The sequence below is a fragment of the Pholis gunnellus genome (genome assembly GCF_910591455.1).
Source record: "Pholis gunnellus genome assembly, chromosome: 1".
Lineage (NCBI taxonomy): Eukaryota > Metazoa > Chordata > Actinopteri > Perciformes > Pholidae > Pholis > Pholis gunnellus.
Window position 1 is genome coordinate 6,603,597 of NC_136528.1, and position 16,620 is coordinate 6,620,216.

At 40.9% G+C, this 16,620-nt stretch overlaps 1 protein-coding gene across 1 annotated transcript; it reads left to right on the top strand.

Annotated features, from left to right (window-relative positions):
- Positions 1-768: 768 nt before the first annotated feature.
- Positions 769-9,711, top strand: ctsd (cathepsin D). The gene is made up of 9 exons (XM_079159621.1): positions 769-915; positions 2,921-3,077; positions 4,916-5,039; positions 5,138-5,256; positions 6,117-6,316; positions 7,414-7,536; positions 8,055-8,199; positions 8,866-8,964; positions 9,201-9,711. Exons 1-9 carry the CDS (start codon positions 854-856, stop codon positions 9,360-9,362), a joined length of 1,191 nt encoding a protein of 396 aa, XP_079015747.1. The 5' UTR covers positions 769-853; the 3' UTR covers positions 9,363-9,711.
- The last annotated feature ends 6,909 nt before the right edge of the window (positions 9,712-16,620 follow it).

Sequence of the window (16,620 nt, forward strand, 5' to 3'; positions counted from 1 at the left end):
ACAACAGCAAATGAATATTCCACCTGGTGGAAGACATGGCTTTACTGGCAGAATAATAATAAATTAAATAAGAAGTATATTTGTGAAAGAACCAGTGGTGAAATGTAACCAAGTATATTTATACTGTACTCAAGTAAAATTTTGAGGTAACTGTACTTCACTTGAGTATTTTCTCTCAGAGGGAAATATTGTATGTTTTACTCCACTACATTTATCTGACAGCTTTAGTTTTTACAATTTAAGATTGTTTCACAAAATATATGAAGAGTTGTTCGTTATAAATTAAACTACCCAACAGTTTAAACGAATACAGTTGAAACAATTAACAGAAATGAATTGGCATCTATTTTGATGGTTTTGTCATGTAAAAACATTCTGTGGTTCCAGCTTCACAAATGTGAAGATTTGCTTCTTTTCCTATTAATAATAATAATATTTGTAATGTAATCGTTATAAAGTTGAGGTTGGTTGAACAAACCAAGCATTGTCAAGGAGTCAGGGCTTAGAAATGTTACTGCATTTCTCACAATTTATTTATAACAATTATGAGATAGTAAGTCATGATTATGAGATAGTAAGTTATAATTATGATACTAAGTCATGATTATCAGATGGTCATAATTACGAGATAGTAAGTCATATGAGATAGTAAGTCATAATTAACACGCCTTTTTGATTGTGCAATAAAAAAAAGAAAGAAAAGCAGAGCGTTGCACTAAAGGCCGGAAGTGACGTAGCTGGAGTAACATAGCTTCCGCTCCTCCAGTCAGCTGATATAAAAGTCGGCAGTTTGTCGACAACAAGCCTGAACAGCTCCGTCATTGTTGTGTCCAGGAAGCTTTTAACTGCCACGATGAGGGTCTTGCTACTGGTCGTGTTCGCGGCGTTAGCCCTCACCACCGACGCGCTTGTTCGGTAAGAATGTGGACTATATGTCTGTTGTTTAATGTGTTTGAGCCGAAAGGAACACGGTGTATGGGAACTAATGCTAAGCCATTAGCTGCTAGTTCGTCTGTGTCAGCGGGGACAGCCGGTCTCGTGACATATTTAAACTGCTTAGTTGTGCTGCGATCCCACCACTTCTCTGTTCATGGATCCTCACTTTAGTTTAAGGATTTATCCTGTTAAATGTGTAGCAAAACCAGCTTTATTGGACAAGTATGTGTGAAGCCAATGTGTTCAAACACACAGAAATAGACATGCAGCTACAAACAGGGTCAACACTGTTAAAACCTAAACATTTAACTGCTGTGTACAGATACAAGCTGTGACTTTTGAATACCATAAGACCGCAGTGCAATGGTTTCTGGACTACATATGTGGTTAACAGGTTGCTTTGTGTACATGCAGGTGTGTTTTAAATGTGACATTATTGTTGTATTTGCACTCTTTACTATTGTGTTCTGCTGCCGTGTGGCAGTTCCCCACTTGATCTATAAAGTGCTGTTTCTAATTCTTTATCAATTAAAGCTTGAGACTGGAGTTGTGATAGAAGAACCAGTCAGTGGGGGAAGAAATGTATAATAATACTTAGTTCCTACCATTGTGGTGATGGTTGTTGGTTTATTTTACAGCCTTTGTTTTCTCTTGTGTGTCTTGTGTGATGTATAATGAGTCCAAACTTGAATGTGTGCTAGTGAAGGGAAATGAAGGGCGATGCTTCATCACACCTTTAACTGTTTCTTTCACATAACCAGTCCCCCCCCCCCCCCCCTTTAGTTCTTGTTCCAATGCTGGATGCTGATTGGTTGTTATTTAGCTGATTGTGACACTGATGAAGGCCTGATGTCTGCGTTTCCTCCTCTCTTTAATACCAGCTTATAGTTAAGAGGCACACTCTGCATTTGTAATACTTTATAATAGTTTAAGACACTTTTCAGCTGCTGTAGATTTAATCTAATATCCAAACGTGTTTTTTTTGTTTTTGTGAGATGGCAGTCTAAGCTCCCGTAACTTGTATTGTGCATCGTTTCAGCCCTCGACTCTGCACATACATCATGTGCTAAAAATACAAAGCTTCCTCTGCTTCGTTTTAAAAGCCACAGGGTAGTAATCGTTGTGATCTCGTGTCTCCATCACATGATTTGTTGGTGTCAGTTTACAGACACTGCACGTTACACTATCTGCAGTATGACTCAGATGTCAATGGAAGTACTTTTAAAAAGGAGGTTTGCTCTTAGTTTAACTTTTAGATTTCTTCAGGGTGAAGCAGTGATTAAGCCGAATATTAGTTGACTCTTCATGAACTCATTACAACTGATGTAAGTTCACTTTATTAGGTGGGTGGGTGAGACTAATGTCATGCAGCAGTCCTGTGATAAATCCTCCTCCATGACTGTTCTGTGGAGCTGTTTTGATATAACTTTAGGATCATTTTAGAGACTGAATCACAGGTGTTTCTATTATTTTGTATATCAGTGAGGGTAGGATACATAGCAAACACTCTTTATAACACAATACAGTAGGACTGCACCTAACGATATTATTATTCTCAATTGTTTTCTTGATTAGTTGTTTAGTCAACTCAAATTTTCTAGACCAATCGGTTCAACAGCACAACAAACTGTAGGAGGTATTCCAGGACTGTTGCATTAAAGTGCATCGGGTTTAGCTCATTGTAGCGATTAAACTGACTGTGTTTTGAAAATATTGACGTAGTGGGGTCATTTCTGGTCACAGACGTTGTGTCATACTTTATGAACAGCACCTATAATATACTGCAACCCTCTGAGAGGTGCCGCTCTGCAGATAAGCATGAGGAATGTGGGTCAGGTCTGATCTGCAGCGCCACTAGTCGTGTTTATACTTCAGTTAAGCAGCTAATCAAACTCAAATTCCACTGCATCTGTCCAAAAATGGAAAGATTCAGAGATCTGGCTTTGTACTAAGTCCTAAATCTCCCTTCTGTGTTTCTTTTCAGAATTCCCTTAAAGAAATTCCGTTCCATCAGACGTGAGCTGACCGACTCGGGGAAGACGGCCGAGCAGCTCCGGGCCGACCGGCCCTCCCTGAAGTACAACTTTGGCTTCCCCCCCGGTAACGGACCCACTCCAGAGGTCCTGAAGAACTACCTTGACGTAAGCATCACTCTCCAGACCGCTGACCTGTGGACCCTTAAAGTCTTCTTCCCTGGGGGGGGGGGGGGGGGGGGGGGGTGCTACAAAGGTCCTCTTGTGTTTCTACAAACGCAGCTTTTAACAGCTGATTCAGTGTTGATCTCTACGCCTCTTAAACAAAGTGTGTCACTTTATCAGGCTTTTTATCTTCAGTAATGACATGAGTCAGCCTCTCAAGATTACAGCCACATTGTTGAAAATCATTTTACGTCGTTATTCATGATAGTGCAAATATTTTAGATAACCCTAAAGCTGACACAACACCGGCACTGTGCTCTCTCTCATTGATGTTTACGCTCTTCTGTCAGCAAGTCACATGACACGATAACGCACAGAACGGGAAAGAAAAGGGTTTTATTTCTCTGTGGTGTCTTTTCCATAATGTTGGTATAACAATCTGAGCCCGTCTGTGGCAAAAACTAGCACTTTTAGTGGAAATGTAAAATACAAAATCTAGACAAACGAAACCATCTAAAGCGCTACATACCACTGAGTAAGCGTTTCATTCTGTCATTTAAGCAAAGCACCGCCACAATAAATCTGGCAGCTCTCAAAAGTACTTTGTGTCCTGGATGACTCGACAAAACTCTGCAGTCTGGCGGTTTTGAGTTTTTTGACCAGAGTGACTTTCAGTCACAAGAAACGGAAGTTTGTTTCACTTCCTACGTTTGTTGCGTCATCGTTTGTTGCGTCACACAAACGGCAGCGAGTGATTTATTGTCGCGACTCTGTAATTATTTGACCTGCATCCTTCTGACATTCGCTGACACCAACAGCTGTGAGGCCTCTTCATCTTCAGCTTCATCAGATTGTCTGGACTCCACTGAGCTTTGAGAGACCTGGTTGTTGTTGTTGTCGTTGTTTTAATCTCTAGACTCTGATACGGGCTAAAGTGCAGTTTATTAACCGTAAGCTGGATCCTGACCTCATAAGTGAAGTATTTTTTAAATACAAATGGCTTTTTTTAGATTTATAAAAGAGTCTCAATATATAATTTTTAGATGAGAACATGAAGGTTATTGAGTTACCTTCACGCTGCTAAAATATAAACAAAATGTTTAATAAACACAGTGGAGTCCAAAAATATGACTTTTAATTTGCACATTAAAATGTGAATGTTTTATTTGAGCAATAAAACGTCTTAAATTAACTACAACTGAATGGTCATTGGTGGTGATTGTGATCAGCACACAGCCGATCATATGAATGCTCATCATGGTTTCAACTATCGGTTTGCCTTTTATTTCAAAATAAAAGCACAATGTTCAAGATTACTTAATCAAAGATATACTTAAAAAAAAAACATTCCTCAAACTGTTACTGTGTTAAACTAGAGTTTAAAATCCTACATCTGCAAGTTTTAAACAGTTTTCATGAATGAAAAGACCCCAAATGAACACTATAACTCGACTAGTTTATCACTACATGCAAATTACTTTAACAGCATTTATTTTGGAGAGATTCTGTCCAAATCTTTTACGCGGTTGATGACTGTAATCGTGATCACTACACAACACTTTGTTTGTTTTCAGTTTTATCGTCTGCTGGTTGTGCTGAGCTTTATTTTTACAACAGACTATCTGTAGGAGAATAATCATTTATCTTGAGTTAGTGAAGCCACTTCTGAACTAAAGCGTCCGGCTCAGTTTCTCTGCTGTCGGTAGAAATCCGCCATGATGGATTATCGTAATCTCTCTTCCTGAAAACACCAGATCAGCTCGAGGATTATGTGTTCTCCCACATGGATTTATTTACTTCTCCACTAAGCTTGTGAACGTCTTTGTTGTTTTCTCGTCCAGGCCCAGTATTACGGTGAGATCGGCCTGGGTACCCCTCCTCAGCTCTTCACCGTGGTGTTTGACACGGGTTCCTCCAACCTCTGGGTTCCCTCCGTTCACTGCTCCTTCACAGACATCGCCTGCTGTAAGTCCAACTCAAGTCCTCACAAACACACACACACACACTCCCCCGCGTGTTGGCTGTAAAATGACATTTCTTTACTTTTTCCTCCTTTTTCAAAGTGCTCCACCACAAATATAATTCTGCCAAGTCCAGCACCTACGTGAAGAACGGCACTGCCTTCGCCATCCAGTATGGAACGGGCAGTTTGTCGGGCTACCTCAGTCAGGACACGTGCACGGTGAGTTCACGTCTCAAACTGTAGTTTCAGACGCTCACGGATCAGATCAGCGCGAAAGAAAAAGGAAGCAAATAACAATAACTTTTAGAGATCCTCCGAACATGATGACCGTTGATGCATCATATCTGCAGATGGAATGGTTTTGTTTGTTTATAGCAGCTGGTCTACAAAGCTCCAAACCCCAAAATAATTTAACGCTCTGAAGTGTAAACCATCAAAACTTGTGTTATGCTTTCACTTTAAGTCATCTATAGTGATTTTTAATTTTCAATTCGAATGATTAGGAAATAAAAGGTTATATTTTATTGTAAAAATAAATAAATCTTCTCATTAGTAGTTTATATTATAAGCTGCTTAGAGCTCGTGTTAGGAAGTTAAACTGCTCATAATTCATCTAATATCTATTTTATATTAATGTGAAAACATCTTTCAAATAACTAGATTTGTTTAAGTTTGTGACCAAAAACTAAATTTTACGAGATTACATGTGAACACATCATGATAACGTTCTAATTAACCATCGCCCAGTACTCATTCTTACTGAGCAGAGCCTGAACGCATCATGATGTCACTGAACTCCGTACATACCGCTAACGTTACTAGCGCTCCTCCTGTTGCTTTAAACACTGATTTGTTGTTTAAAATGTAACATTCGAGATCGATAGAGCGACTATAAAAGCATTAATGCTGATGTCCTGATCAAATGTTTTTACTGAATATCATCCAATAACTAACTTTACTTCACACTGTGATGGTTAAACTGTAATTAATCCGTACAGACTACGTCCGTCACACCACTAGTTTCAGAGGAGTTTTACTTGATTAACCTCGTTTTATTTATTTTATTATTGCTGTTCTAGATCGGAGCCCTTTCGGTGGATAAGCAGCTTTTTGGTGAAGCCATCAATCAGCCCGGCATCGCCTTCATCGCCGCCAAGTTCGACGGCATCCTCGGCATGGCCTACCCACGCATCTCCGTGGACGGGGTGGCGCCGGTCTTTGACAACATCATGAGCCAGAAGAAGGTGGAGAAGAACGTCTTCTCCTTCTACCTGAACAGGTGGGGGAACCGACCATTATAAAGTCTTATTACCTGCTGCCGTTCAGTCTGTTTCTGTAGGAAGCAAAGTCAATTCTCTGCTGCAGGAACTAAACCATAGTGTGACCTGCCGGATACTAGAGACTCATTTATGTGCTGTTTGGAGGCGGGTGAAGTTGTTTGTGTTGTTCTGATTCTGCGCTGGTCCTGGGACCCTGTTTGGCCGGCACAATTACATTATTACATCTGCCTCATCAATCACCATCGACTGCCAGCAACTCTGTTCCAGCGGTCAGTTCATGTTTAAGTTTCTGCAAACGTTCAGTTTAAAAGCCGTCTTTTCCTGCAGCAACGCTCTGACCGACCACAGCTGAGACCAGCGGGCTGTAGATAAGGACGCGTTACAGATGGAGCCTTCTCACTAATGTGACATCAGAGAACAAATAACACGTTGTTCCTCTTCTGAATGTAGTCTTCCAATATTCTTCTTAATGCTCGATTCCTTTGCATCTCCGTTTGAGCTATTTTAAGAGAAACTATACAAACTAAAAAAAAAAAACCTTATTTCAGTTGATTCGTGACATTAATGTCAGTTTATGGCCATGATCTCATTCTGTATGTTTATATTAACATTGGGTGAACAATAGAGGAATATGAATAGTTTTATTCCTGTATACTTCAGTCTCAGAGCGCTCGGCAACTGTTTTCTGCAACGAAGTTAAAGAGACGGATGATCTGTTGGTGGAATAAATATTGGACACAAATGCACGACTACATATGAATCTACTGGATGTTTAAATAAAACTGTTTTCTGCTTTTTGGCGCTTGCAGTGAGGACATGTGTTGTACTGGGACGCATGTAGCACTTTTCTTGAAAGAAATCGGTTGACAAAGTCCAATGTAATGGAACACAAACTGTTGCATTGTGGTTACAGATGTTTCAGAAACTGTTATTTGACTACAAAAGAAGCTATCAGCATGTCTTGACACCACAAGGGTTAAATGAGAAACGACTTTATTGTAACTTGTTTAAACATTTGAATCCGCTGAAGTTGATCCGGATGTTTTTACGTCTGTGGTGACGAAGTTTTAACTTCCCGTCTTCTCTCTCTGGTCAGGAACCCGGACACCGAGCCCGGTGGTGAGCTGCTGCTCGGAGGAACCGACCCCAAATACTACACCGGGGACTTCAGCTACGTCAACGTCACCCGCCAGGCGTACTGGCAGATCCACATGGACGGGTGAGAGCTCCAACATTACACTTTAAACGAGGATTAGAGTTTATTTCATCGGTGACATTAAGATCTCTTTTCCAAGAGACCTGAGAACCAGAAGCATTCAAAAGAAAACAATCAGCAAAACAGAAGAAGGGCATCACACACACAAACATTAAGAGTGTAGGACTCTAGTTTGAGGGCAGTGAACATGTCATTCCATTTAAAAGGTGTTTAGGACCAGAAACCAGTTCTGCCAGCATTCATAAGGGATCAAGGCAGCAAACTCCGGTTCTGACTAGTATAGCCAATACTGAAGTGTCTTAAAGCTGCATTCTCTCTAATGTCCACCAGGGGGCGACTCCTCTGGTTGTATAGAAGTCTATGAGAAAATGACTCTACTTCTCTCTTGATTTATTACCTCAGTAAACATGAGTTTATGGTCTCAATCTCTAGTTTGAAGTCTTCTTCAATACAGCATGATGTTCATTTCGTAAATTATGGTCCATTTAGAGTCTAACAGACCATAATCTTAACTGTTCCAGGATGGCGGTGGGCAGCCAGCTGAGCCTGTGTAAGGACGGCTGTGAGGCCATCGTGGACACAGGGACGTCTCTGATCACCGGCCCCGCTGTGGAGGTCAAGGCCCTGCAGAAGGCCATCGGCGCCATTCCGCTCATCCAGGGAGAGGTGAGACCAGCGACTTCTAAAAGGACTGACTAGTATTGTCCCGGTCTCAAAGCCTGATGCTCTTCTTCTCCTGAGCCATAGAGCTCCATTTAAAAACACAGCAGTGAACCATTGAAGTGGGAGAAAAATACGTTTCTTTTTTTGTATTGGCTTTGTTCACAATTAGAAATATAGAATAACATTAGCCTGATCTGTTACAACACATGTTATAACATATTTGCCTAATGACCTTTTGCGTAACATTTATTGGGAATAAATAAAAACAGACTTGCCGAGTCTTGGGTAACTTTTTTTGCAGAATTTATGGCGATTTCTTTGCTTTTCTTCCTTTGACCGAGATTGATACTCTAAATATCTTTTGGGGTTTTAATTATTGGACAAAACGAGCAACTCTGACGACAATGTGTGACCATTTAACGACCCTTTTATAGACCAAACAGTTAATTGAGAAACATGTTTTTGTTGCTGCTCAGTGAAGGTCTTGTTACGTGTGTTGAAGTAATAACGGCGCCGTTCAAGAAGTAGTTTAAGTTTTTATTGTATTAGGGTTCATTTAATCTAATTAGTAACAGGTTTCACTACATTAATTTTTGGTGGTCTATGTCACATTTCCTTTTTTTTTTTTTTTTAGTACATTAACATAACTTTGTGTTCTGGTCGTTTCAGTACATGGTGAGCTGTGACAAGGTCCCAACGCTGCCCGTCATCACCTTCAACATTGGCGGCAAACCCTACTCTCTGACCGGAGAGCAGTACGTTCTCAAGGTGAGACTTCCTGTCAGACGGGTGATGTTTATCCTCCAGCAGGGGGCGACGGAGAGGCGGCTCCTTCAGCAACAATAGACACTGTGTGGACTGAGTGTTGCATCATGAAAAACTAAACAAGTGCAGCTTTGTTCCACTTTGCTGAGCTGGTTTGTTGTCTGAGGAGTGATTACACATTCCTCTCTGTTTATTTAAGAACGTCTCTGACTGTCTTTCTCCTTCTTGTTATTGTCCAGGTGAGTCAGGCTGGAAAGACCATTTGTCTGAGCGGCTTCATGGGTCTGGACATCCCTGCCCCCGCCGGGCCCCTGTGGATTCTGGGAGATGTGTTCATCGGGCCGCACTACACCGTCTTCGACCGGGACAACAACAGGGTGGGCTTCGCCACGGCCAAGTGAGAGCGCATCCTGCGCTGGAGGCACATGTTTAAATGCAACGCTTTACGAAAACCACAAATCTGAGCTGCACACTTTTTCTGTTGCTTCGCAATTGAACAGTAATTAGCAATAGTGTGTGTAGAGCCTAAACGCACTGATCACAATAATGTGTACGATTTCCAGCCGAGTGTGTGAAAGATTTGTGATTTGATATGTTGTGTGACGGGGTGAACATTTTAAACCAAGTGATCTTTTTTCTTTTTTTAAATCAGGGATTTTAATTTACATTTTAGGAGGACGTTGTTCCTCTTCTACTGACTGTGAGATGTATCTTGATGTGATTGGCCTGAATAAACCGTTTTTAAATGAAGCAGTGACGCGTCTTGTTAATTAATTGCTCCTCTTCGATGGTGAAAACTTGCCTAAGAGTACTAAACATGTCACTGGCTATTACTTCATAATTAGTCTACAGAAATGAGAGTGGTATTAATCCTTTCTGCAATAATGTGAATGCAAACATTTCCCAAAAGACCGAACTCTTCCTTTTTTAAATATCAGACTTTTTTTAAAAGTGAAACTTTAGATTTACCAGCGAGGCGATCCCAAGACTCAACAAATCCTTCAAACTTTATTATTCTCTTCAATCACTTAAATGTACAAAAAGTCAACTGTACATTAACCAAAGATTCATCCATAAAAAGTTATTTCACTTGACGTTCTCAATAAAAACAGTCCACATAAGAACGTCCCCTCAGCTGTTTAGTATTCAGTAGCTAAAGTTTGTCTTCACATGATGATCACTATAAAATCCGGTTTAGTAAATCTTCATCACAGCACCGCAGTGACCTCGTTCACCGCAGACAAATCTCTCCTCTGGGTTTGGCCTTTTATTGCTGACTCATGTTATCAGCTGACTTCCTGATCTGACTGGAAGTGAATACAAAATCTATTGTGGTGGTTTAATATCCATTGAATATATATATAACCCTATACTGTAAATGTCTGTAAAATTCACTTTATAAACGCACATAAAATGACCAGATGTGAATTAAATACCTCACAAATTAATGCAAAAAATCCAGTAGATCCAACATTATAATAACCACTTTCTAATAAGGCATCCTTAAGAAACATAAATACTATTATAATGGGTTTATTAATGGTTAATAAATCCTTTACTAACGCTTTATAGATCAAATATGAGTCGTTAACGTCTGCTTTAGGCTCCAATTAATCATTTGACCTCTGACCTTCTGGACTAATATCCATTCATTTTAACTTAACATTTAAAGCTTTAGACAGAGTTCTGATAATAATCTAATTAGTAACTCACCTTGCATGATAGAGGGAGTAGTTCAACTTAGTTGTTTTGATCAATGACAAGTACTTTATAAAGCGTTAAATGATTCGTTAACTAATAGACCATAACATTTATATTTTATCGAGAAAATGATCTGCAGATTAATTGATAATGAAAAGTTAGTTTCAGCCCTAACTACAACATATAAACCCTTTTTATTGTAATTGATGCCTTATTAGAAAGTGATTTTGCAACATTGCCCTCAGCTCACTTTATTACAACTTGGATGTTATTTTAGTAGTTTAGACCTTCGTTTCTATCCGTTATGAGAACATTGTACTCATCGAACTTACTGCTGACATCTGGAAACATGAGGACATTTCTACAAAGAAGTCAAGATGTAAACAAACCAGCAGTTCAACCAGTTTATCTAAATCCAAAGGTTCCAAGTACGCGTTCGTTTTGTGTAGTAAGGAGACTGCCGGCGTTTCTAAGTATATGTTTTAAGCATTTCATGAAGCTTGGATCTTTCTTCTGAGATACTCACAGCAGAAAATAAATACTTTTTGGACCTTTGAATGTGTTCTTGAGGTTTGGCAGTTATCCAGAGATGTTGGACGTGTCATCCTGGACCGCTGAGACCTCCCTGTCGCAGGCTGTCGTCTCCAAAACAAGAAAACAAACAGCTCAGGTTCATTCTCTGACCTCTGACCTCCTGCCGTCAGCCCTCCTCCTGGCCTCCCTTCTCTTTTTCTGAGCCGGTATTCCCCCGGTCCTGCTCCTCACCGGCCTCTGTGCTCTGGCTCTCCTGCCCGCCGTCGGACCCTCTCACTGGGGCTGCCGGGTCTCTGACGACCCCCTCCATATCCAGCTGCTCCTCCGTCTCCTCCTCCACGGGGCTCACGGTGTCTGGGATGATCTCCACCTCGATGTCGGAGGAGTCCTCGATCTCCTTGAACCACACCGTCTTCTGGCCCTCCTTCCTCCTCTGCTTGATCAGGATGGACCTCTTTTCGTACTCGTCGTCCGCGTCTCCTCTTCCCCTCCTGGACGGTCTCACGGAGGGGCTCCCCTTGGGGACGTTGTTGGTGTGGACGCCGCAGGAGGAGCAGTTGCGGCCCCGTCTCTCCATGGGCAGGACCCGGCCTCGGGTGCTCCGTCCGGGGAGAACGTTGTTCCAGCGCCTGCGGCTCTGGTCGCCCTCCGTCTGGAAGCCGTCGTTGGTGTACTGCAGGGAGTCCCTGTGGCCGGACTGGTGCTGGTCCAACTTCAGGCAGGGGCCCAGACACTACAGGCAAAGGAGAGAGGGCCCTCATTAATACAGCAGTTAATGAAGCATGGAGGATATCGGGGCATTGTTCGATGCTTCAGATGCCACCGTGGTTTCCCCCCCGACGGCGAGCTATAGGTTCATTTGTTCTGTTTTAACACAGAGCCCTTCTGTGGATTTCAGCTGATGAATATTCATCAAAGCCACACAGGAGGAGCTCTGAAAAGGCAGCTGAGTCTGTGTGACAACTAAACCATCACAGTATGGAGGTGGCTTTGAACCGCAACTGTCAGTGTTTCTTTATAAAATGGGCAGAACAAAAATTACTGTTTCTGACTATTAAGAAAATAATTCAAATGACAAATTCAGTGGCATCAACTAAATCTATATATGGTAGTATTTATTGCCAGACAAGGTGTTTAAAAATTTTTTTTTAAAGTGTATGTGATGTGTCCTAAGTTAAATACTCAGGACCTTGTTTTTGTATTTCTGGTTGTGTTCAGATTAAACAATTAAGATACAATATGGTAAATTATTTTGTCACTTTGGTAAGCTGTTCAATCCGGATTCCAGTCTTTATGCTAAGCTAAGCTAATCGTCTCCCGGCTCTAGCTCCATACTTAACATACACATACGAGGGAAAGGACGATGGTCTCTCTCTCTTTAAAGAGATTAATGTGTCACAAGACTTCCTGTGTAACTTGAGGTTAAATACAAATTAATTATAAACAAAAAAATTAAAATTGGTAACAGGTATGATAATAACTTTGTAGAGAAACTTTGACAATCGCCTGTAAAATAAAGATGTTTCCCTTTAAAACTATTGTTTTTGTTCATTAACATACGCATAAAAGCCAAAATGTCAAACTATTCCATTAATATGGGAGATTAATATATAGCACATTAACAAACTAAACGACATGGAAAACCAAAACAAGACAAATGCTGACTGACCTCGCATATTTTGTCCATGCTGGCGTTTCCCTTCCACAAGCGGGAAATCAGGAAGCCGATCACAATGAAGCAGAGGACCAGCAGAGCCGCCATGACCAGCCCCAGCAGAGCCATGTCGCCCGGACGGTAGCCCACGTTTGAGGGAGACGGGATGGCCACGGCTGCAAAGGGAAGGTTTACAAGTTTCATTTTAAAAGCATTATGACCTTTTCATGACATGCCACACTATGAGCTTTTTATAACATGCTGTAAATTACATTTTTATTGGCTACTTTTTAACGACTTTTCTTGCCATTTTTTATGACTTTATAACTTTTTGTGAAATTTCTTATTTGACATGTATCATGATTTTTCAGATATGTTATACTATGACATTTTTCTATGACATTTCTTTCGTATGACTTTATAAGACATTTTTTATGACATACTATAATATGACTTAAAATAATTGTATGGCATACTATACCGAGCCTTTTTGTGACATACAATACTCTGACTTTTCTATTTTATGGCATAATAAACTTTGTCTTTTGTATTCTATTTTCATGGCATAATAAACTATGACTTTTTTATGACTTCATGACTTTTTATGATTTTTTTTAATAAAAGTGCAAATTTGAGGAAATCATAAATCTATTCTGAATGTGAGCTGACTGTTGGCCACTCAAAGCAACCGTACCGCACTTGACCGCAGGATACCAAACCATCATGACCAAGCGCACCCCGCGGAAATAATGTCCCGGCTGGTGATCCAACTGACAACAGACAAAGCTATTCTGTTGACGGTTCTCTTTCTGGTATTCATTGCATATCTATTGCATATCTATTGTATCCTCACAGCTCTCAACATGGCGATGGCTGAGCCGGCGGCTTGCAGCTAACAGTGCTGACAGACCGTAATGACAACAGTGCTAACAGTGTTTACCTTGAGGGGGAACAAAGTCCCTTTAAATTTTACTTTAGTACTGTACTTTAGAATATGTACTGCGTTACTTTACAGCACTGTCAGTCAGTATGACAGAGAGTAACTGTGATGGTTTTACCTGGTATGACCTGAACAGAAAGGGCAGCTGTTCCAAACTCCCCTGTTGTTGGGTCCACGGCTCTGAGCTGCATTCACATTGAAACAAATAAAACAATTTTACGTGTCAGTAAATGTATGCAAAGATATTTGATTGTGCTTGATCTTAAAACGTTTACACGTCTATCACCTGAAGCGCGAAGGACTCCGTCTTCACGACTCTCTTGAGGATCACAAACCCGTCTGAGGTCACGTTGACGTAGCTGCTGTACTGAACCTCATACTTCACATCTGGATTCGCACCCTGACACACAATAAAATGCAACAAAATTAAATGATTTAGGGATGTGAGGTATGCCATTTAAAGCTGCATTTACAGATGTCTAACCACTAGGGGGGGCAGATAGCAAAACAAACCCACTTAAACACAGATTGTTTAAGCTAATAGGTTGTTGACATATTGAACGACACAGAGAAACAATATCTTTCATTTGGATCCGTGTTTGGTTCAATCTGGTAAAAGTCATTTCAGCAAATTCTTTTCAATTCCTGGAAAAAAAAATCTGTCTATTCAGCCTGTGAATGTTCCACATCTCTTCCTGCCATTTGGTTCTGCACAGGTAGAATACATGTTAGATGTCTCTGAGCTTGTCTTCTTACCAAAGACGCCGACAGTTGTCTGCATTATATTTCAAGAGAGCTGACAATCATATATGCAGCGTGAGAACCAACACAATGACGTACAGCAGCTGTACCAAAATGCCCAGATGTATCTTTCTTATTGTTGCAAAAGAAGAATTGTACGATTGTAAGAACTGTGTTGTATGACAATGTTCCAGCGCCAAGGCCGCATGGCCGCTTGTTTTTCATTGTTGTCAGTCTGAGACCAAAATGTCTGTAACTTTGGCCCCCACCGTTGCTCCTTCTGTATAAAGAAAGCGTGTTCACTTTACACTTAGTTCTTCTGTTGTGGTGCTTGAATCTTCTCTGCGCAGAGAATAAATATATAAAAGACAACCTCTGGTTTTCGGTATTCTTTATTTCAGCATTAAAAGACTCACGCATAGCGGGTCTACAGTTTGGTGTTACTATCGACCCCGTCGAGTGAAATATCTGTCGCTTTAGCCGGTAAATACTCCACTTTGTTCACCAGCTGGTCTCAAACTGAGTCTGTCTGCTGTTTGCTGCTGAGCAGGTAGAGGACAGTGGCTTTTTAAAGGCTTTTTCTCTAAAAACAGCTGGAAACTACGCTGATCGTTGGTTGTAAACTGCCATCCAAAGATTATCTGAAAGACACAAAAGCTCCGAAGAGCTGAACGAACTGCAGAATTTGGTGACAATTCTTTTATGGTTTTGTCTCTATGAACTATCCCTTTCACACAATAATCATTTGATCCATTGTTAATGTAGGAATATTGATTAGGGCAGCGTTAAGAGCATTTTAAAATGTTTAATGATTGTCATCAGTTCAGATACATATTGACTAATCTTGTGAATGATTACATTTTATAAGAAAAGTTGGACAGTATTTTTTTAAATTAGCAATACATTAATGGTGAGAATAGTGTAAAATGATCAGTTGAACATTGAATATTAAGGGAGGTTCAACACTCACAGCGGCGAAGTCCTCGTCCCGAGCTCGGACCCTGAAGGGCCGGTTGGTGCTTCTGTCTCGGAGGATCATGCTCTCGGGGACAGAGTTGCTGTAGATAAATCCTTCGTATCGCTCCTTCTCAAAGCGAGGAGGGTTCCTGCTCTTCTTCATCACGTCGATGGTCACCTGCGTCACCGCGAACTGATCCCTGTTGGTGACCTGTGACGCCTGATGTGCCAAGAGAGGACGGCAAACGAGTTGGACCAAAGTTACATCCAAGTCCACATCTTTTCTCAAATGTTCTGCAATAACTAAAAAGCTATTTCTTTATTTTCTTCCATTCAAATCCCCACAGAACAACAGCCAAGAGAGATTCTTTTTACCAGAACAGTGAGAGTTATCGGGCCGACGATGTCAGCAGCTTTAGCCATTGAGATGTTTCCCGTTTCCTCATCAATTTGGAAAATGTTTCCCTCATTTCCTGACGATGAAAGAAAACGTCGTCACTGTGAGCGAGAAGCTGATGGAGAAAATGTGTTTTTACAAAACCTTTACTGATGTATAAACGCTTGAAGGAAGAGCTGCACACATACTATTGTTTTGTCTTCATGATGGTTAGTGAAGGTTTTCTAAGGAGCTGAACAGGTCTAGATCACCTCTGCTACTACCAATACTACTAATGATGACAAAAGTAAAAGCTGCTGATGAGTGTGCTGTTAAAGAGGAGTTACCAAACACATCATGACCGGAAGCAAATAGAAATAGATCGTGTTGCTGAGTTCAAACCTCGGAGTATTCTGTAGCTGATCTGCTCGCTCCGGTTCTTGTCTCCGTCCTTGGCAAACACCGGACCGGGCTCCAGCACCAACGGCCCGTCCTGTGGATTAAAAGTCATGTGCTTTAGTGCCTCATCTTTAAATAAATCCAGCGTCTTTTAGGAGAATATTACGGGGTTTTTTATATCCAAAAGAAAATCTCATTACCTCGAGAGCAAATATAGTAACTTAAGGTGTAATTTTCCTTTCCACCAGAACTGCATGTGTTTGAAATGAGGCTCACCTCCTTCTCGGTGAGATTGACTTTGCCTTTGTAGCCGCTGCTCACACACAGTTTGGCGATTCCCAGGTTGGTCCTCAAACA